This window comes from Chelonoidis abingdonii, chromosome 22 (genome assembly GCF_003597395.2).
Source record: "Chelonoidis abingdonii isolate Lonesome George chromosome 22, CheloAbing_2.0, whole genome shotgun sequence".
NCBI classification, from domain to species: domain Eukaryota; kingdom Metazoa; phylum Chordata; order Testudines; family Testudinidae; genus Chelonoidis; species Chelonoidis abingdonii.
In genome coordinates, this window is record NC_133790.1 from 3,395,590 (window position 1) to 3,416,634 (window position 21,045).

Consider the following 21,045-nt stretch of genomic DNA (forward strand, 5'->3'; position numbering starts at 1 on the left):
ATCAATAATAAATTATAAAAATAGGAATTGCAACTTCAGAAGTAGATTGGGAAATGGGTTAGTGACTTCTTTTGAGACCATATTGGAATACAGTACAGGAGTTTCAAGTGACGTACACCTTTTAGTATGTGAGTAAAGATTGTAGGGATATACTTTTGTCTGTTTTTTCTCACATACCAGAATGGCAGCACAATACCCTAGGGAATTGTGATGTCTCATGATGGTCAAAATCATTCCATAGAACACTGAACCATATCTCATTGACCGGCCTAGATATCTTTTACTTAGTCTTACTTTGGGGAACTGTTGATGATGAAACATGCTGTGCTATAACATTAGATGATTACTGGCTTAGCGTAAAAGTAGCATTGTGAGGAATTGTGTCAGTGTGGCATTTAATTTTTGTTTTAACCAGTTCTTGAAATTAACATAGCTATATTTTGCTCTTTTGTCTTACAAAAGTAGTGCCTCTTATTTGTATATTAAAATAAAAATATATAAGAATACACTGCAGATTTAACAAGGCAGGACTTAAAACTTTGAGCAATAAACAATAAATACAATCCTTATTATTTATATAGTATTTTGCATTTAGAGATCTCCAGGCCCTTTACAAAGATGGGATATGTATCGTTATTCCTATTTTACAGACAGGAAAACTGACACATTAATAATTATAAGATTTTCTATGGCACGCCTCATTGTAGTATCTGAGCACCTCATGACTAATGAATCTAGCCTCATAAAAATCCTATTGAGGAAGGGAGGTATTGTCCTCACTTTATAGATGGGAAACAGATCAGAGTAAGTGGGTTTTTTCCTCAAGGTCCCACAGCAAGTCAGTGTCAAACTTGAAACAGAACCCAGATCTCCTGAATCCCAGTCCAGTGTCTAACCACAAGACCCATATTTCCCCCAATAGCTTGAGGCCCATGGAGTCTGACTTTCCCAAGTTCATATAGCAAGTAAATGATGGTAGATCCAGGAATAGAACCAGCTATACCTGATTCCCAGTCTCGTGTTCTAACCACTGGCCCATGGTGCTGTCCATATTATAATAAATATACTTGCTTCTCTTTTCCAGACCCCTGCTGGGCATCTGTAAACAGGGGAATTCTGATTTGTGATGAATGCTGTAGTGTTCATCGGAGTCTAGGACGTCATATCTCTCAAGTGAGGCATCTTAAACACACACCATGGCCTCCAACCTTGCTTCAGGTAAAAGCTGAGGATTGCTTTCTGATGAGAATCGGAAAATGCAGTTCTTAGAGAATTCTAATTACTAAACTTTCTGATGGGGAGGGTTGCTTCATTAAGTTCTTCTTAAAATAGATTTCTTGGTTTCTGTTACATTGCTGTAATAGATTATTAAAGTCAGTGTTACCTCCACATTTTAAACTTACTGTTAGGGCAAATTCAGAGCCTGGGGTATAGTTAAAATTTCCTTGGTTTTGAGAGTTAACTTGTCTGTCTGTCCAACCGGAGTGCTGCAGTGCGTCCACTTCTACTTAAATTGTCAGGGTGTAACGAGCCTTTTTTTCCTCAGAGCTACAGATGAGGTCTGTTGCTGTGGCTTTTTAGGAGAATCTAATTCTAAGCGTCTGCCCTTTCTGCTTACATTTCTTCTTTCTCACATGTTCTCTATTTTGGGAAGCCTAAAAGATTCTTTGGTAGCTACTTTAGTGAAAAATTGCTTTGCTCTTTCGAAGTTTAAGTTTACTTGAGGGTGTGTCTACGCTATAGACACTGTGCTAGCATAGCTACATCACCACAGCTATACTGGCATAGCCTACACTGGTGGAAGGGATTTTTTCCACTGGGGTAGGAACAGCACCTTCCTGGACAGTAGGAGTCTATGTCTGTACTGGGAGCTATATTGGCATAGCTTTTCGAGCTACATCATTCAGCTTTTCACACCCCTACTCACGTAGCTATGTCGACCGAACTTGTAAGTGCAGACCAAGCAGTAGTGTTTGTGGGTGAGAGTTCGTGAACCATCTGTACTTGCAGCAATAATAATGATTTGACTGGCATCTGCAGGCCAGTTAACAATGAGTAAAAACTGCCTGATTTTCCATTTCTTTGCATTTTGCATATTGTAGCAGTTCTCGGCCAGAATTTATACTGGCACGGACGCTGATCGCCAGACCTGTATACAAATATGTGCCTGTGAACGTTTATTCTCAAAACCAAGGCTTTCTCCTAGTTAATTTGAAGGAACTATCCTTGCTCAGTATAGGAATCTGGTATACACACGCATAGATCTGACATTCCATTTAGGGTACAGAAACATGCAAATGTGTTGCCATTCTCATTTACCCCTAAACAAAAACCACAAACCAAAGGCTTCTGGGTGAATAACTTAAAAAAGTGAGATGTTACTTTGTAGCATGTCTGGATTCCAACACTTTCACTATGTAAATGTGTATGAAATTAAAATAAAAGTGAGGGTTAGGTTAAGATTCAGGCAAATTACATTTTATTTTAAAAATAAGTTTAGATCGTGTGTGTCTGATTTGTCTCCCTTTCCCCACCCCAAAATGCACACTATCTCTCTGCTCTGGGCAATGGTGCTACTTTCTAAGTACAGAAGACAGCACTCTTCTCGAGACAAGTGGCTGCTGCTTTTAACTGCAGAAGATCCACAGCTGGGAAGAAACCAGTCCATATGTCTCACCTGTACATCCTGAAAAAGATTACTCCCAGCCAAAGTGAGGAGAAGCCACTCATGCTTTCAGTTCCTACGCAGTAGGGAGGTCTGAGGAGACACCTAGTTTCCTCTTAACCTATATCCCTACAGCAAAACAAAGAACCTGTGGGGAAAAGAGGCAAGTGGATAATGTGCCAGTTCATGGAATGTAACTGGTTGACTGATCTCCCCATCTCTCCTTCATGGCTGAGTTTGGGTCTCTTTGGGAGAACAAAGTCTTCTGGTGCAATTTAAAGCAGCATTAGGTGTCTGCCTTCAGGTAAATGCTGCCTTTCCTGCTTGCAATATAATCTGTGAAACTCCTTTATTTTTAAGGCACATCCCAAGATATTCCAGGTGCCATACAACAATAAAATGAATAGAATAGGTAAACATACATGATGAACCTCTTCTTGAACTCAAATTGAAGGGAGGCCCTTACTGAAAACAAGAGCTGCAGCAAGCTTAACTGGGCTTGGGACTCGTACAATCTAAAATTGATAATGGAAAATATAGACAAAAGAACATCATCCTAACTCACTTTTTTTTACAAAATAAGGTTTGACACCAGCTGTCTTTTAATATTAATAAAAAAATTAAAAAAACCTTTTCCTTGGCAACTTTCTGGAGTAACATAAAAATGCTCTCCACTTAGGAAATATCATCTGTGAGCTGCTCTGCCTGTGCAGGTAGTAATAAAATACTTAATGCCTGTTACACACATTTTGGGTTTCAGATGGTTGAAACACTCTATAATAATGGTGCTAATTCCATATGGGAACATTCTTTGCTGGACCCTGCATCTGTTATGAGCGGAAGACGCAAAGCTAACCCACAGGATAAAGTGCAGTAAGTAGAAAGTTTATAAAATATCTGTCTTCAGGAGCCCCTTTGTAAAAATGTACCTACTTTGACTAGTTGTGAGAAAGGCAGCAACAGATGAATAAAAACCTGATCTTGTATCAGGTGTAATCAAGGACATTGAAGAGTATTGCTGATGTGAATAAATCTTGAGAAAACCCAGTCTCCTTTATTTGCTGACTTAACCTCTGATCTGTTCTCACAGTAGAGGAGATGTTAAATATTCTCTGAAGTATCCCTGAAGATCGCTAAAGTTTGGGTTTCAAAGACTATGCTGAAATGAGTGAAGAGGTCTTTTCATTCTCTTACATTAATACTATTGATGCACATGATGCATCATCTGTGGTCCCAGTTGTTGGGTATTGATTTTTTTTTTAAAAAAAATCTTCTCTTATGCCTCAAATGTCATCTTTTCCATTTCTTTATCAGTATTTTCTTTCAGAAGCTCAGCTAATTAGTTTTAAAAGCACAGTTTCTTATCTGACTTGGTATATTAGTTTAAGTTGTTGATCCTGAGAGGTGCTGAGCACCAGCAGCTTTCAGTGAAATCAATAGAAGTTAAGGGTTTTCATAACATTTCAGGACAGGCCTTAAGCTTGTAAGCAGGATAATTGAAAATAGTGAAGTAACTTTATTACTTCTAGAGTTGGTCAGAAATTTTCACCAAAAATCTCAATTTTTTACCAGTATTCTAAGGGTTATTGTCTGAAAACAAGCATTTTCAGTTTTTCTATGAACCCCAGCCCTCCTCCCCCAAACAATTTTGTTGTTGTTGAAAAAAATAACATTTTCATTTTTATCAAAAAATTTTCCCTATGAGAGAGAGAGAATTTCACTACTAGCTTTAATTATTTTGACACTATTTTCAATAACAACACCCTTCAAAGGGAATTAAAATCTGGATTGAATTATGTAACAGATGATGATATTTCCTAGTGTCTTACTCTGTCATTTGCTCTATGCAAAAATCAAATCTACTGGCATTCTGTATTGAAATATGCTATGTGCTTTAATTTTATTTATAAAAAGCCAACATTTATTTTGCAACTCCTTTGCTTTGATTTCTTCTTACAGTCCCAACAAAGCAGAATTCATTAGAGCTAAATATCAAATGTTAGCATTTGTTCATCGCTTGCCATGCCGAGAAGACGACAGCGTTACTGCCAAGGACCTTAGTAAGGTAAGTATTGCTTTCTTACAGTTTGTGGACTGAAACAAAATAGCTTGCAGTTGTCACAAGATACTGTAAGACTGATATCTGAGTAGACTTGAATTACTCTGATCTTAATATGAAAGATGACTAGTATCTCCAAGGGACTGCATTTTTGTGTATACAAATATATTAAGCATTCAAACTTAACCTTGAAGGGAAATATTTTTCAACAGTGTCTGATTGGCGCTAACAAAAGTTATGTATGGATGTTAGAGAACCACAGGCCTCAAGTTAACTGACACACCTTACTAGAAACTGTTGAAAAGTAAAATATTCAGTGGCTATATAACTAGTTTTTTTTAATATCTGTTCCTAATACAGTGAAGATTACTTTGACTCATTGTTCTTGTATAGCCAGACTTTTAACGTACTGTCCTTTTTGTTTTTCAGCAACTCCATTCCAGTGTGAGGACAGGGAATCTGGAGACATGCTTGAGATTACTCTCTCTAGGAGCTCAAGCCAACTTTTTTCATCCTGTATGAAAACCTTTTTTATTAGCTTGGTGTTAGATCAATTCTTAGTCTGTCATTATATTTATGTTGGTTTCAGCTGACATACATTTTATATCAGTCACGTATTCAGACCTGCTGATTGAACATAAGCATGTGTGGTTTTTAATGACTTTTTAGGAGAAAGGAAACACCCCGCTTCATGTTGCTGCCAAAGCAGGACAGATTTTACAAGCAGAGTTGTTGGCAGTCTATGGTGCTGACCCTGGCACACAAGACTCCAGTGGAAAAACTCCAGTTGACTATGCAAGGTAAATGGCTTTGATGTTTTGATTTTTAGTCTTGATTTTTTTTTTTTTTTTTTTTAATAAAATGGTAAATTATCACCTCTCCCAGGTTCTCTGGGTTTCCTGACACAGACATTTAATTTCACAGTTAAATCTCAAATGAGTGCTTTTCCCAGGATAAAGTAAATGCACACAGGACAAATAAAATATCTTCAGTCTTCAACCTAAGAGAACAGATGGGCCTTGCAGGGTCTCAGAAGGGCTCTGCTCTACCAGCTAAATGGCTCTCTAGTACGAGTGGGGACTCGATTCCAAATTCCCTGCCAAAGAACACACTGCAGGCAGCTTCCACTCTTTTGCATCAAGGGAGCTCCAGGGGCATGAGTGCCTGTATGATATCAAGTGCAGCAATATGGCAAAGGAAGATGGACATCTAAGTAACCAGGTCTCAAATAATATATTATTTCTTTGTATTAATATAGCAAGACTTAACATGCATTGTGTATATAAAATTACAGACAAGCCACCAAGCTAAGGCTGTATTGCAAACAATTCCAGTAGCAGCAAGATTCAGCAGTTGTGCAGTCTCAGTGCTTGGATTTATTTATTGGTTTGGAGATGGTATATAAGGAGACACAGAGGACAGAACAAGTCTTCTGTGGGAGTCAGATACCATGTACCAGAGTTGTTGCCACGGTTGTTGTTCCAATGCTAAACTGGACACGGTTGGTTTACCATCTCAAAAACTGCTCAGAAAAGACTATTCTGCCTGTTTTAGATAAATTGTTAATCAGCTTCTCTAGTAGGTAGATAAGCAAAGCTATTCCGGAGTACTCAGCAACTCATTTTGAACAGATGAGAAAAGTCTTATTCCCTTTTATTATTTACTTCTGAAGATTCTCTTGTGCTTCTGACACTCTTTGGAAAGATCTCAAACCCATACTAAATTGAAAACATTGTAGTGATCTGATGTTGTATTCATGATGCTAAATTTAATATTTTCAGAGCAGTTTTTGAACCTTTACATTTTATAGCCAGTGAATCATAAATGAATGCCATTTTCTGTTTTATGTCTAATAGACAAGGAGGGCACCATGAATTGGCAGAGCGCCTTATAGAAATACAGTATGAACTTACTGACAGACTAGCGTTCTATCTCTGTGGCAGGAAACCAGGTGAGTACAAAAAAGCTATCCCAAAAAGTGTTGTTTTTCAGATAGTGATTATTTGAATATACAAACTAAGAAGAATATTACACTCATGTCATTGATGTTAACACTAGCCCCATGAGATCATTTATAAAAATTCTCAAGCCTGTTAAAAATAGGCATGAAATCATAGAACAGCAAAGGAAATGTTAGTGGCTTAAATTAGAGATGGTATAACTAAAATTTGAATTACATTTTTGAGTGTTGCTAGACAAAATGGTAAACTGAAATCCCCTTTTTGTTGTAACAAAACATGCATTCTGTCTCCCATACCCCATGCTCTGACTGGTAGGGTTATAGGGTCACAAGATACTGGATGATTTAAGTGACAGAATCTGCTTAGGAGCTACCGAAGGCTACAAAAGAAACTATCATGGAATGAGATGCAGCATGTTCCCACAGCTGGCTAAGATACAGGAGACAGAGTAGGAATAAATGGTCAGTTTTCATCCTGGCAGGAGGTTACAAGGGTGTGTCTCAGTTCTGTGCTGGGTCCAGTGGTGTTCAATATATTAACAATCTGGATAAGTGGGTGAACAGTGAAAATTTTCAGATGTCACACAGTTATTTAGGTTAGTCAAGTCCAGAAAGAACTAAAGAACTTCAGAAGACCCAAGCAATCTACGTGAATGGGCAACAAACTGGCAAGTAAAGCTCAATATTGATGAACGCAAAATAATGCACATCGAAATGAAAACCTTATACTACTCATACGCCTTTCACAGCTCTAAATTAACTATCAACTCAGGAAAGGGACCTGAGTGTCATTGTAGACAGCTCAGTGAAGACCTCTGCTCAACCTGTGGCCAAAGAAGGTGATCTCAGGATGCATAAGGAATGGGATGGAGAATAACATGGAAAATATACCATTATATAGATAAATGGTGTGCCTCACCTATATTCTATACTACTGGTCACCCCATCTCAAAATAGATGTTGCAGGATTAGAAGGTGCTCAGAGAAGGATGACAAATTGTTAGGGGCAAGGAAAAAAATCAGAGAGAGATTTTGGGATTGTTTACTTTAGAAAGGAGATGAATAAGGGAAGACATGATGAAAGTATATAAAATGAATGGTCTGAAGAAGGTAGATTTTGAGCTTCTGTTCTCTGTGTCTCACGATCCAAAAGGAGGGGGACGTTTACTGAAATCAAAATGTGGCAAAAGAAAATACTTTTTCAAATAACACATAATTAAACTATGGAACTTCTTGTCACAGGATGTCATTGAGGTCCAAGTCTTAGTATATTTCACAAAAGGATTGGATATTGACATGGATAACCAGACTATCCAACATTGTTAGTTAATGCTAACAAATTTTGGAAGAAGCCTTATGGTTCAGGGCTTTAGACACTCTAACTGAGGGGGATTAGGAGGAAACCTAATGTGGGAGGCCAATCATCCTGCATCTGCTAAATGCAGATTCCCTTTCTGCAGATTGCAGAGCTAAGATCTGTGACTTTAAACTGTCTAGTAGTAAAACAAATATGTTGTATAGTCTAATAAAACTGAGAAATGTAGGCTAGTAACAATGGTTGTTTGAAACACATCCTAAGTATTTTAACATTGAGCTTAACTCAATTTCAGATCACAAAAATGGACAACACTTTATTATACCTCAAATGGCAGACAGGTAAGACTGCTGATTGAATAGCATGTATTTGAATAAATATCAAATAATTAATAATTGGTACTTTTAAATTTTTGAATTTTCTGTTGAAATATTTTTCAACTCCCTTGTCACTACCCTGTGTGTGTTCCTTTTTTGACACATTTGGTTCATCATATGAGATTTTCTGCTTTAGTATTTTAAAGAATCTGAGGAGAACTAGAAAAGTAAAAGAATGTGAAACTTATTAGTTAGGAATGTGAAAGAAAATGCACAAGTAGTGTTGGAAAGCAAACTGGATTGATAATATCAGTAATTACTCTTGAACCTGTATCCTGATTCAGCACTGTAAGACTTATATTTGCAGGAAAATGGTGTCTTTACTAGTAAACTTTTTGTAGTGTTTGTTGTGCTAGTGATAAGAATTTAGGAATGTAAAGGTCATGTTTGTTTAAAAGAAATATAAAGAGTTAACATATCATAACAAAGGCCATATATTTTTCTTTTCTTGCTGTGCAATTGGAAATAAGACGGCTGTAAGTAAATGACAGACTTTAGTTTTTTTGCAAACACACTAATGAATGTAACAAAGTTGCTTTAAAAAAAACTTTAATTAAAACCAGTTAATCTTCAGTTAGATATACAGGTGATGAGTATAGTTTTGTACAATACTTTGTGGTGCAATAAGATCTTTTTCCATTAATAGTAATACTTAGCTCTTACGTAGGACTCCTCAGCAATAGGTCTCAAAGCACTTTACAGAGCAAGGTGAGTTTCTGCAGCCCAGCATCTCGCATTCTGGACATCTGGGCTGCTTTGCTCTCTCTGCAGCTCACTGAGGCGGAGTTTTGGAGCTGAGTGGTCAGGCTACACCCCCTCAGTTCTTGTTAGCTTCCTTTCTCTGTCTCTGTGGCAGCATTCAAGAACAATCAAGGGGGAACAAGAAGCCCAGCACTACATGCAGAAGCAATGCAAATCACACAGTGGGTGGAGCAGTCTCCCCTCTCCCTCAAGGCAGCTCACATAAAGAGCGACCTGAACCAGAAGGCGGACTGGCTCAGCAGGCACAAAGTGAACAGCTCCGAATGGGGCCTGAATTAGGATGTCTTTGAATTAATCGTATGATCATTCGGCCTGCCCTCAACCAGCTTATTTGTGAACCATGTGAATATGAAGACACTAGAGCACTTTACCAGGAAAGTGGACCCTAGATCCATGGGAACAGATGCCCTGTTGCACTGATGGCTAAAGGGTCTGCTCTATGCATTTCCACCCTTCCCATTGTTAGGGAAGATGGTCAAGAAAATAAAATGAGAACAGGAAACCCACATTGGATGAGGAGACCCTGGTTTTGGGACTTGTTAGGGCTGAAATTGGGACTGCTGCTACAAAGCTCCAAATGGGACAGGACATCCTCCCATGAGGTCCTTCTGCTTTATCTGGACCTGAACCAGCTGTATCCAACAGTCTGGCTATTGAAAGGGAAGCACTACTATCATTGACTCTGTCCTCCAAAGTCATCAGAACACTTCTTTCTCGTAGAAGAGTATCAACCTTGAAAGCATACTCCTCTTTCTGGACCAAGTTTTGCATCTGGTGCCAGGAACATGAAGCAAACCCAAGAAATTTGGGAATTCTGGCTATCTTGCGTTTTCTCCAAGAAGTTTTTGAGACAGGTCTCCACCCCAACACTGTTACTTGTCAGGTGTCTGCCCTTGGTAGTATGATGTTTTCAGGATCCACAGGTTCTCTAATAAAGAACCCCCACATAGCCAGATTCCTTAAGGAAGTGCAGTTAGCTAATCTGGTGGTTAGAACTCTTTTTACCAAGCAGAACTTGCCATTTGTACTGAGAGCCCTGACAAACCCTTCAAACTACTGATGTCAGTGTCACCATTTTATTTGTTCCTCAAAACTTGTAGCCATCATGTCTGACAGGCAAGCATTGGAACTGGCAGTTCTCTCTATGCAGGAACTTTGCGACATGCTTCATGAGGACAAGGTGGTGCTCAGAATTCCAAAATCATTGATCCTGAAGGTGATCTCCTCTTTCCACGATTCCCAAGAGATGGTTCTACCTTTATTCTGTCCAAGGCCATAGCATCCCACCACGGAGAGGTGGCACACCTTAGACGTCAGAAGGGCTCTGAAAATTTGCCTTGAACAGAGTCCACAGGAGATCAGGTGCCATGTCTGTATCCTTCAATGAAAGGACTCAGAGCTTTCATTTCTCTATTGGTAGTGGATTAGACTATGCATTGTGGAAGCAAAAAAAAGCACTGGAGATTCCAGTTCCAGAATGTTAAGGCATGCTCCATGTAATCCCTAGTGACCTCATGGACAGAAAGAGTTAGTGCCTCCACAGCAGAGATTTGTAATGCTGGTCAAATGTTCCCATCTTTATTAAGCACTACTAGCTGGACTTCCTGTCCTCTACAGAGGCATCTTTTGGCAGGAAGGTGTAGCAGATGGTGGACCAGAAATGATAGCGCCTTTTGAGCAAATATTCTTATAGATGGGCATGGATACTATTTTCCTTTTTCTGCCCTTTTCTATAACATTCGTCCCAGACATCAGGAATTGTGGGAGATGCTGGGCTGCAGAATAGAAAATTTCTTATTGATAATTTCCTTTCTGCTAGCAGCATTTCTCACAATTGTATCCACCCTGGATGGCTCATGAGTCAAAAATCAGATATTAAGTGGAATCATTACCATATGACACTCTTCCTTGGTGTAATGTATATAGTTCATTATCTCTGTAATATTTATTTGTTAGTGATGTTATGCGGGTTTTACAGCTTGGAAATAACTCGTCTGGAAGCAAGCAGAAACTGAGGGGGCATGGCTGTGTGGCTCCAAAACTGTGATTCGCCTCCATGAGCTACAGAGAAAGGAGAGCAGCCCAGACCTAAAGAATTGTGGGAGATACTGCTAGCAGAAAGGTAAATTTCTTACGAATAGTTTCCTATCGTAAGCCCCATTTTACATAGGGTGAAATGGAGGCAAAGAGAGGTGAAGTGATTTGTTCAAGATCATATATCAGGTCATATGGCCTGCAGTAGAACTTTGGTCTCTCACTGCTGTATAGTGGCCTCTCCATTGGGCATTTCTTCCTCTTTATCCTCATCTAGGATAATTGCTTGCAGGAACTTACCCAGAGCCTTCCATCAAACTACCTTATTTGAATCTTTTTCCTCCACAAAGTTCCTTGGAAGAAGTTCTACTGAAAGGATTTTGTGTCTGCAGTGGGTGAGTTCCACCCAGTAATATGCAGTGAGCTCACAATTTGTTGATTTTCTGGGTCTGGGGTTTCCACATTAAGTTCTGTTTTTGTTCTAACCACAAAGTTTGCAATTTGTGTGTCAATCTTGAGACAGGAAACTAATAGCAGAGGATTGCTCCATAGTCAATACAATACATCTTGTGGGTGATGTTGAGATGAGACCTTAGTGCTTCAGCATATTTATTCACCTGGTGGTACCCACCTTTACCACTGATCAAGTAAAATAATCCTTGTGGGTTTACTACAGCTTTTCATTAGTTGACAGGACTTTTTTTTTTTTTTTAGGGCATGGTCAGAAGAGTATTTATTTTTAAACTTCCCTCTAGGAGCATTTCAGTGTCCTATAACACATTCTGCCTCTTCAGATGTGCAGGATTGCCATTTGGAATTTTAATAGCCACTTGATTCCATGTGTCCTGGAACAACTATGTACAAGAAATCCAAAGACAACCATACCTATCTTCATAGTAACCACCCCAAACACACCAAGAAATCTGTTACCTACAGCCAGGCACTCTATCACAGTCCGGGATATACACCTTAACGCACTCAAAACTATCTTCACTAAACAAGGATGCTCTACCAGAGAAGTAAATCGCATCATGGAACAGGCCACCCAGACATCCCAAGAGAACCTGTTTCAATACAGAAATTAAACAAAACCCCCTCCAACCACGCACCCCTAGTTGTCACCTTCAACCCCACCCTGGAACCCATACGGAGTATCATCAAAGAAGTATCATACTTGATGGGGACCCTGTCTTGAAAGAAATCTCTCTTGAACCCCTTCTTCTGACCTTCTAAGAACCCCTCAGCTTCTCCAACCTCATCATCAGAAGCAGCTCCCCACAGACACACCCAGACTCACCAACTCAGAACAGCACCAGGCTTTGCCAGAACAACAGATGCAAAACCTGCATCCATAGCTCCATTGCTACAATGATTGTCATCCTCTCACAACAAACCTTTCAAGATCCATGGGTCCTACACGTACCTATCTCAACATGTGGTGTACCTTATCTGGTGCACTAAATGCTCCAATAACAACTATGTGTTGAAACCAGACAATCACTATGCTCTCAAATAAACTCTCACAGAAAAATGATAAGACAAAAACACCCCCTCTCACAAGTGGGTGAAAACTTGTCACAAAGCGACCCCTCTGTATCTGACCAGTCCGCATTCTCAAAGGAAATCTGCACAACATCTTCAAAAGATGAGCCAGGGAGCTTAAATTCATAACTTTGCTAGACATTGAAAATCATGTCTTAAAAAGACACTGGATGTATGGCTTATTACAACTATATGTAATACACTAACCCCCCTTTTTTGTTCTGTGACTACAGGGGTGGTAACAAACCACTTCACCTTGAATGGTCACCCAGAACAGTGTTTCTTAACAACCAGTCCGTGGACTGGCACCAGTCCCTGAGATCTTCCTGACACAATTTAGGAAGGCAGCAAGCTGGTGCCTCGTATCAAAAAGGTTGAGAAACACTGCCTTAGAGTATGTGCTAAGTACTTATGCTAAACTATCTGTTCCATCTCATATTTAGCTGTGATGCTTGGAGTGCCTTTCCCAGACCTGAAGAAGAACTCAAAAGCTTGTCTCTCTCACCAACAGAAGTTGGTCCTATAAAAGATATTATCACACCCACCTTTGTGTCTCTAATATCCTGGGACCAACGTAGTACAACAAGGTTGCATACATGTACCTGAAATGTAAGTTAAACTCTTAGGGCTCTTCTACATTCCTGATGTAAATCCATGTGTGGATGCACTCTTCAGAATAAAACATCTGCACGTGGAGAAAGTCAGGAATGGTTAATCTGCCTTAAATTTACACTCTGCCTTATTCTGGATTAATTTTCATGTGTAAACAAGCCCTTAGAGTTTGAAAAAATGTGTAGTCTTTGTAACATTCCAAGAAGTGTCAAATTAAAATGATCTGTCTTTTTATGGAGAAACTTAGCAATAAAGAATTGCTGTTCATGCTGACCTCTTCATTGTTGTAGATATAGTGATCGCTTCTTGTTTTCGTAGCAGTCTAGATTTGTCTGAATTGGCAAAAGCAGCTAAGAAGAAGCTTCAGTCTGTAAGTAAAGCATTTACTTAACCTATGCTATGCCACATGTAGTCTTAGTAAGCTGGCAAACTTCTGTACTTCATCTCCGAAGTTGTTACTGACTGTAATGCAGTGTGGTTTTTGTTAGTTCCTGCCTATACAAATATCACTTCCATATTAACTGATACATTCAAAGGAGAACATGGAAGGAGACTGAAAAAGGCGTGAGGGAGAAATAAAAAAACCCTCAATATTTGCTGGTGGATAGGAGATGAAGTTTATTTGTGTTTAGGAAGAACTGCAAGGAAGATCTCTGTGATTCTGCCTCTCATTAATAATGTTATCTCAAACTAATGACCTTTAATTTTATATTATCTCATGCCTTCATGTGTTCATACATATACTGCATGCTCAAATGTTATTTTATTTGCCTTTAACTTTTTGAGAAGTTAGAATAGCTGTATTAGTTTTTGCCTGATACAATTGCCTTCATACTAGTTCATCTAGTATCTTTTTTTTTAAAATATTTTCCAAACCAATTTCCTGCTTAAGACAGGTTGAAAATCTATTGGGCTTGATCTTAATACCATCAGTGTTCCCTCTGAAGAGACAATTTTCAACTGTTTCAGTCTGACTTTTCTTCAGGGGATGAAAGTTTTAGTAAATTGGGGAAGAATGACTTTTGTATCATTCTCTTATGCATTAATGTGGTTTTCTGCAAAGATTATAGTGATGGCAGTGAAACTTCTGATTAAACGGGGCAATAAGTCTGGAGAACAAAATGCAGTATAGGAAAAAAGAATTTCAGCCAAACACAAACCCTCCAGAATTGAACCCTATCTCCACTTTAAACCCACTCTGTTAGCAGGTGTTACAACCCTGCACATAAATGTAGATGTACTCTTGCTGACTCATTGTAGCTGTTGTTAACTCCACCCAGGACATAAGGTTGTGAGTAACTCTTTGGCTAGAGAAGGTCTTGGACCAAACAGCCCTGGGGGGAGGCCGAGAAGCAGCCATGCCAGGGAAAGTGGGGTGATTTGGGTTGGGATTTATTAGTTTCTTTGTAAATGAAGTTGGATGCCAGAAAGGGTATTAAGTTGACTCTGCCTATTTGTCTTGTATTAGGGGAAGGAAGTAGGGCTGCATTCACTCATGCATTTTTACAGTTTTTAATTAGCAATTTATATTACAGGCCACTGTGAAGTTCCAGGGTCTCTCTGCCTGAATAAAAATCCTAGAATAACCCTGAAACCTTGGTTCACGCAATCTCAGATCTCTCAAAAGGTCTCTCATTCCAAACATAAACATCTCTCTTGAACTGTTCACATTAGGAATAAATTCTGGAACAAGTAATCACTACTTACGCCTGCTCACTTAATCACAGAAATGCCTTCCTCTCTTCTCCCCCAATATATTATTATTGGAAGGGCTGGGACTCTCCTGAGGTCAGGAAAAAATGTCAGTTTTCCTTTACCTGTGCTGGCTGGCTGTAGAACAGGCCTGATCTGTCTAGAGCAGGGGTTCTCAAACTTCATTGCACCGCGACCCACTTCTGACAACAAAAATTACTATATGACCCCAAGAGAGGGGACTGGAGCCTGAGCCCTGCTGGGGATAGCGGGGAGCAAAGCCAAAGGGCTTCAGCCCTGGGCAGGGGGGCCTGTAACATGAACCCCGCTGCCCAGGGCTGAAGCCCTTGGGCTTCGGCTTCAGCACCAGGCAGTACAGCTCAGGCTTCAGCAAATCTAATGCCAGCCCTGGCAACCCCATTAAAATGGGGTCTTGACCCACAGTTTGAGAACCGCTGGTCTAGATCCAGCACTCAGCAGGCTCTGAAGCTGCTTTGGAAATTGAACAGCTTCACTCTGGCAGTCAGTCAGTGCTTCCTGGACTGCAGAAGTAACAGATTGACTCTCTCTCGAGTACAGACATGCACATTTGCTTTCTGCAGCGTAAGAGATTGTGTTTGTTGTTACCTAATCCGTAATCACTTCACTCTTATTTTTAGCTAAGTAACCACTTATTTGAAGAACTTGCCATGGACGTATATGATGAAGTTGACAGGCGGGAAACGGACGCAGGTGAATAAGACTTTCTGGAATATATACATAGTTAAATCAAAACTTGAAATGCTGTGTTACACATAAGGTGCTAGTGCTATGGGTGTAGTAATTTTTGTGTTTAGGAGTTGATTGATACTTAGTTTCTACTCCATGTAAGGAGTGTTCAGTTTTATATTGGAGTATAAAATATGTTTTCCTAATTATTTTACTGAGTGGAGAACTCTCTGAAAAAGCAGTTCCTTTGACTCTGATTTATGCTTTGTATTGATACTGTGATCTCTTGACCTAGTTCAATGAGTTGACGTTTCATGGGGTGAAGCTGCTCCAACACGGGCTCTTTTTTCTCTGTAAACAGTTTGGCTTGCTACTCAGAATCACAGTACACTGGTGACTGAGACAACGCTTGTCCCTTTTCTTCCTGTAAATCCTGAGTATTCTTCAACACGGAATCAGGTAAGTTATCTTGTTTGTGAGTGTTACAAAACAATTTTATTAACGTAGTTCAGGTGTTTACATTAATAAAATGCGGGGAAAGGACACTCCACTTAAGAGTTTACAATAGTCTCACATTACATCTGCCCTGTTTTTTTGGTTTTACAGTTACATTTCCCTAATTTTTTAAAAAAAAGTATTCCTCTCCCTTATTTGAATCTTTCACAAAGCAGAGGAAACTGAGTAATCAACTTACCGTACAGGGAAAATGATGACACTGAATGAAACAAAGTAGGGAAAAATAGTGGCACTGTTTCCCATATCTTTCTGTTACAGTAATCTTGGGTGTTACTTGTAGCAAGTGTGTGTGATTAAGCAGATGGTGACGCTTCAATTTTTTTTTGCAACCAATGTATTTTAAGATAAGGTACTATAGTAATGTTAATACAAAAAGGTAACTACTGTCAACACACTAATACTGCTTCTAGGTAGTCACCTTTGTATGCAGTTTTTATTAAAACAAATGTTTGCAGGACATTTTTAAAACCCTGAGAATGGGGTTATAATATAAATACAAAGAGCTTTAATTACAGTGCACATACACTGTTACTATGTATCTGTTTTGGCAAGAAATTGCTGTGTCCATAAATGGTATCCTGTGTAACTTTTTGCATCTTGTTCTATGTTTTAGGGAAGACAGAAACTAGCTCGGTTTAATGCACATGAATTTGCTACACTAGTTATAGACATTCTAAGTGATGCCAAGCGAAGACAACAAGGGAATCCTGTCACCGGCTCTAAAGGTGATTAGACAATTAGTCAAAAACGTAATCTTCTATACTTGCTGTGGTATCACCAAAATGACAGTTATAGTAATTCATTATCTAGAAGTACCTCATGTGACTTGATCATTTGTTGAAATGAGTAAACAAATTTAAGTCCCTCGCTATAAAGCGACGGGTGTATGATTTGATTGATGTAAAGAGGCCAGTACTGTTTGCTGATGACAGTGCATTCGAGCTCAAAAGTAATGCTTAATTATAGAAGACTTGTAAAAGCAGCAGAGAATCCTGTGGCACCTTATAGACTAACAAATGTTATCTGATGAAGTGGGTATTCACCCACGAAAGCTCATGCTCTAAAACGTCTTAGTCTATAAGGTGCCACAGGATTCTCTGCTGCTTTTACAGATCCAGACTAACACGGCTACCTCTCTGATATAGAAGACTTGAATACTAAGGGTGATATTTCTAACAAAATGGACTCGAGACATGTACGCAATCCAGAAGTGTCCTTTCTGATGGTATAGAACAGCTTTCTGTGGAATTCCCCAGGTGGCTTCCTAAGTCTTTGGAGATCAGAAATTCTATAACTATATCTCTACCAGTCAATGGAAAGTTGATCAGGAAAATGCCAGTGTTATAGGGATTATGGACACTTGTCTAAATTTGGGACACTGCTTGAGAACATGCTTTAGAACTTGCTAAGTGTTAGGTTGCCTGCAAATGCTCACTTTCTGTGCCGTTTGAGCATGTCTGAAGTTCGCCGATATCAGAGTACAGCCATTTAAAACAGCAATCAAAAAGTAACACGCAGCTGTAGTTCCAACACTGGAGATATGAAGCAAACATTTAAATACAAAAATATTCTCTCTAAAGAGATGCCAAAAGATCATATTTTTATTATACAATTTCCCTGTATTACCCAACCGAATAGTGATGTAGATATGTTGGCAATATCATTCTATTTTGTACCTTATTTTCTTTACTGTGTGATGTGTGTTAAATTAGCTCGTAAACCTTAATTCTCCTTAGTTACTTTTAGTTAGCTAACTACTTCAAGAAGGTCACAGGAATAAAATTAAAGACTGCAGAATTAATCTTTCACTGCTACTGTAGATTTGGCTGTTGTAGGCAATGATAATCCAGTCACACTAGATGGCGCTAACTTCATATTTTTCTTTTTTCTGCTAGAAACAAAATATTTTTTCTTAACATTTCTCCTCATGTTTTCTTTTAGTCTGTTTGAAGTTCTCTTCTGATATTATTAAACAACATACACCAATTCTGTGCACACATCCTAAATTTAACTCATTTTTGTTTATAGAAAATGTGGAACTGATACTGAAAGCTATCAACAGTCAGCATAGTAGTGAGAGTCAAGATAACGACCAGCCTGATTATGACAGTGTTGCATCAGATGAAGATACAGATCTGGATGCAAATGCAGCAAAAGCAAATAGGCAGAAGGTAGGTTAAGTAATGACGTAGGCTATTAAACCCCGTTCTTGCAAATACTTATGTACATGCTTACACTGAAATCTATTGGAGAACTCATGAGAATGAAAGTGTTCATGGGATTAGAGCCTCAATGATTATTTCAACTCCATTTCACAGTCGCTTCCCACATTCTATAAAATCTCTATGCAGGATCAGAAATATGACTTAACATTTGTAAGTGAAGCATTAATAAAACAGTTCTAAAAATGAGTCTCTTATAGAATTTATTTTATTTGGAGACAAACTGTGATCTCAATAGCACAAATACAGAAGCACTCCAGCAGTTAGTGTATTATGTCACTTGGCTTCTTTCATCAGAATATCTCAAAATACTTCACATTAAATTTCACCTACATATCAATGAGAGAGAAAGTACAGATGGATAAATGAACGCTGAGAGTAAGTAATTCCTGAAAATAATCCAGTAAAACAGAGAACAGGGAATAGAACATAAGAATCTTGGCTTCCTCACCTGCTCTAACCCATAAACTAATGTGAATAATAAGAGCCAGAATATCAAATACTAGTCCATGCGTACTTATCAAAATCTTTATTAAATACCATCCTTTTCTTGTTTGAAATCCTGAGGCTAATATTATTGCATGTAAATGAGCTAAGAATTAATTGAGACCAGGTTTCTTCTGAGATAGTCCATAGCTTTAGTTGTGTAAAATGTGCTCTTAAGTTGTTGTTACTTTCCTCGGTGACTCGTGTGAAGTCAGTTTTGGAAATCTGTTAAAATCATTGCAGTTTTGCTTCTTTACGGTACATTGTCTGTTTTATAGGTGTGGTAAGTATTTTATCTGATGATTGATTTTATTTATAGAGCCTGGATTCGGACTTGTCAGATGGACCAGTGACAGCACAAGAATATATGCAAGTTAAGAATGCTTTGGTGGCTTCTGAGGTAAAGATACAGCAATTAATGAAGGTGAACATCAACTTGAGTGATGAACTGAGAACCATGCAGAAAAAGGTAACAAGTATAGTCACATAAGCAAAATTAAAATCCTATATAAATATAAAATAAGGGATCGTGTGAAGACCAGTCAAAATATTTTGACAAATTAGAACTATTTTGGAATTGATGTAACAAAAATGAATATATCCATGCAGAGCAAACTCTTAATGTTTCATCTTTCATGGAAGATGTTATTGGGAACTGTTTAGTTCAACCTAATTGATTTTTCCTTATTTCCAAACCATTGTTTAAAACAAACTTATTCCGTTGTCTTGTTTCAAAATGAGCAATTGTTTGAGGCTTCGGAAACAGCTGATAGTAGATGGGCATAAAGTGCACCTTCTGCTTTCTGTTAGGTCAGTTTAATCCAATAATACGCATTTTAAAAGTCTCTATTGCCGGCAAGACCAGTTTAGCATATGTTAAAAGTATACATATGTCAAGTTTAAAGCCAAGCTACCAGACCTTCAAATCCCAGTGGTGACAAGGTCACTGTGTCCCAACAGGCCAGTAACAAATACAGTACATCACATGCTTGCAAATTAGTTGTCTTCATCGAACAAGCTATAATGTTGGTCTACATGTATGCTGAGATATCTGCTAGGTTTTAAGAAAACATAAACAGCTTAATGGGATGATCACCACCAAATAGAGTGACTGGAAGCTAAGGTGCAAAAGTTCATTGCAGGGGAAGAAAATAGAATTGTTGAAACTGAAAATGGAAAAGACCCCTAGATCTCTTGGTGCATACACTTCTTCTGTCTGCAGGCTATCAGTTACTGATACTGGAAAGTCATTAAGATTCTAGAATTTAACTAGTTGCCTAACATTCAAATAGATGAGGTAAGATCTAGTACCAAAACGTACAGGATTAGTTGTATATTTTTCAGTGGGTCATTGTACATGTGGATTCCTTTTCAAAACCTATAACTAATTGCTTACTCTCGGTATTTGTTGTTGGTTTTATTTTTTTGGTCTGTTCCTTGTTCTGGATTTGTCTGCCATGCTGTCCTGTCTGCTTTGCCAGGAAGGGATTCCATTAATTGACATAAAACCAGTCCCCCTTGAAGTTGCGCAGGTGTGGAATGGCACATAATTGTAACTGCAGTATTCTATAATTGTAGAGAAAAGCAGCCCAGAGCTGCTGTCAAGCTACAGTACTGGAGATGTCAACTTTCCTGATGTAGCTCAAGAGTTATCGTAGAACAGGGTTTGGCAACCTTTTAGCAGTGCTGTGCCGAGTCTTCATTTATTCACTCTAATTTAAGGTTTCGTGTGCCAGTAATACATTTTAATGTTTTTAGAAGGTCTCTTTCTATAAGTCTATAATACATAACTAAACTATTGTTGTATGTAAAGGAAATAAGGTTTTTAAAATGTTTAAGAAACTTCATTTAAAATTAAATTAAAATGCAGAGCCCCCTGGACCGGTGGCCAGGACCCGGGCAGTGTGAGTGCTACTGAAAATCAGCTTGCGTGCCACCTTCAGCATGCCATAGGTTGTCTACCCCTGTCATAGAATATCAGGGTGGAAGGGACCTTAGGAGGTCATCTAGTCCAACCCCCTGCTCAAAGCAGGACCAAGCCCCAGACAGATTTTTGCCCGTAGCCCCCTCAAGAATTGAACTCACAACGCTGGGT

General features: G+C 38.7%; 1 protein-coding gene across 10 annotated transcripts in view; it reads left to right on the forward strand.

Moving 5' to 3' along the window:
• Positions 1-21,045, forward strand: part of GIT2 (GIT ArfGAP 2) — a 56,227-nt gene that overhangs the window by 11,838 nt on the left and 23,344 nt on the right. For 6 of the 10 annotated variants that reach the window (XR_012654700.1, XM_075059835.1, XM_032805451.2 and 3 more), the window contains exons 2-14: positions 1,085-1,218; positions 3,426-3,538; positions 4,625-4,730; positions 5,154-5,240; positions 5,394-5,524; positions 6,581-6,675; positions 8,295-8,340; positions 13,645-13,696; positions 15,678-15,750; positions 16,088-16,185; positions 16,856-16,967; positions 18,271-18,413; positions 19,270-19,419. Coding sequence is in view for 9 of the 10 variants with exons in the window: in XM_075059835.1 (XP_074915936.1) it covers positions 1,085-1,218; positions 3,426-3,538; positions 4,625-4,730; positions 5,154-5,240; positions 5,394-5,524; positions 6,581-6,675; positions 8,295-8,340; positions 13,645-13,696; positions 15,678-15,750; positions 16,088-16,185; positions 16,856-16,967; positions 18,271-18,413; positions 19,270-19,419 (1,340 nt within the window). In the remaining variant the exon portion in view is untranslated. Of the gene's footprint in view, positions 1-1,084; positions 1,219-2,928; positions 2,970-3,425; positions 3,539-4,624; positions 4,731-5,153; positions 5,241-5,393; positions 5,525-6,580; positions 6,676-8,294; positions 8,341-13,644; positions 13,697-15,677; positions 15,751-16,087; positions 16,186-16,855; positions 16,968-18,270; positions 18,414-19,269; positions 19,420-21,045 lie in introns of those variants that run through there. The other 4 variants (XM_075059832.1, XM_032805449.2, XM_075059836.1 and 1 more) reach the window with 2 other exon arrangements.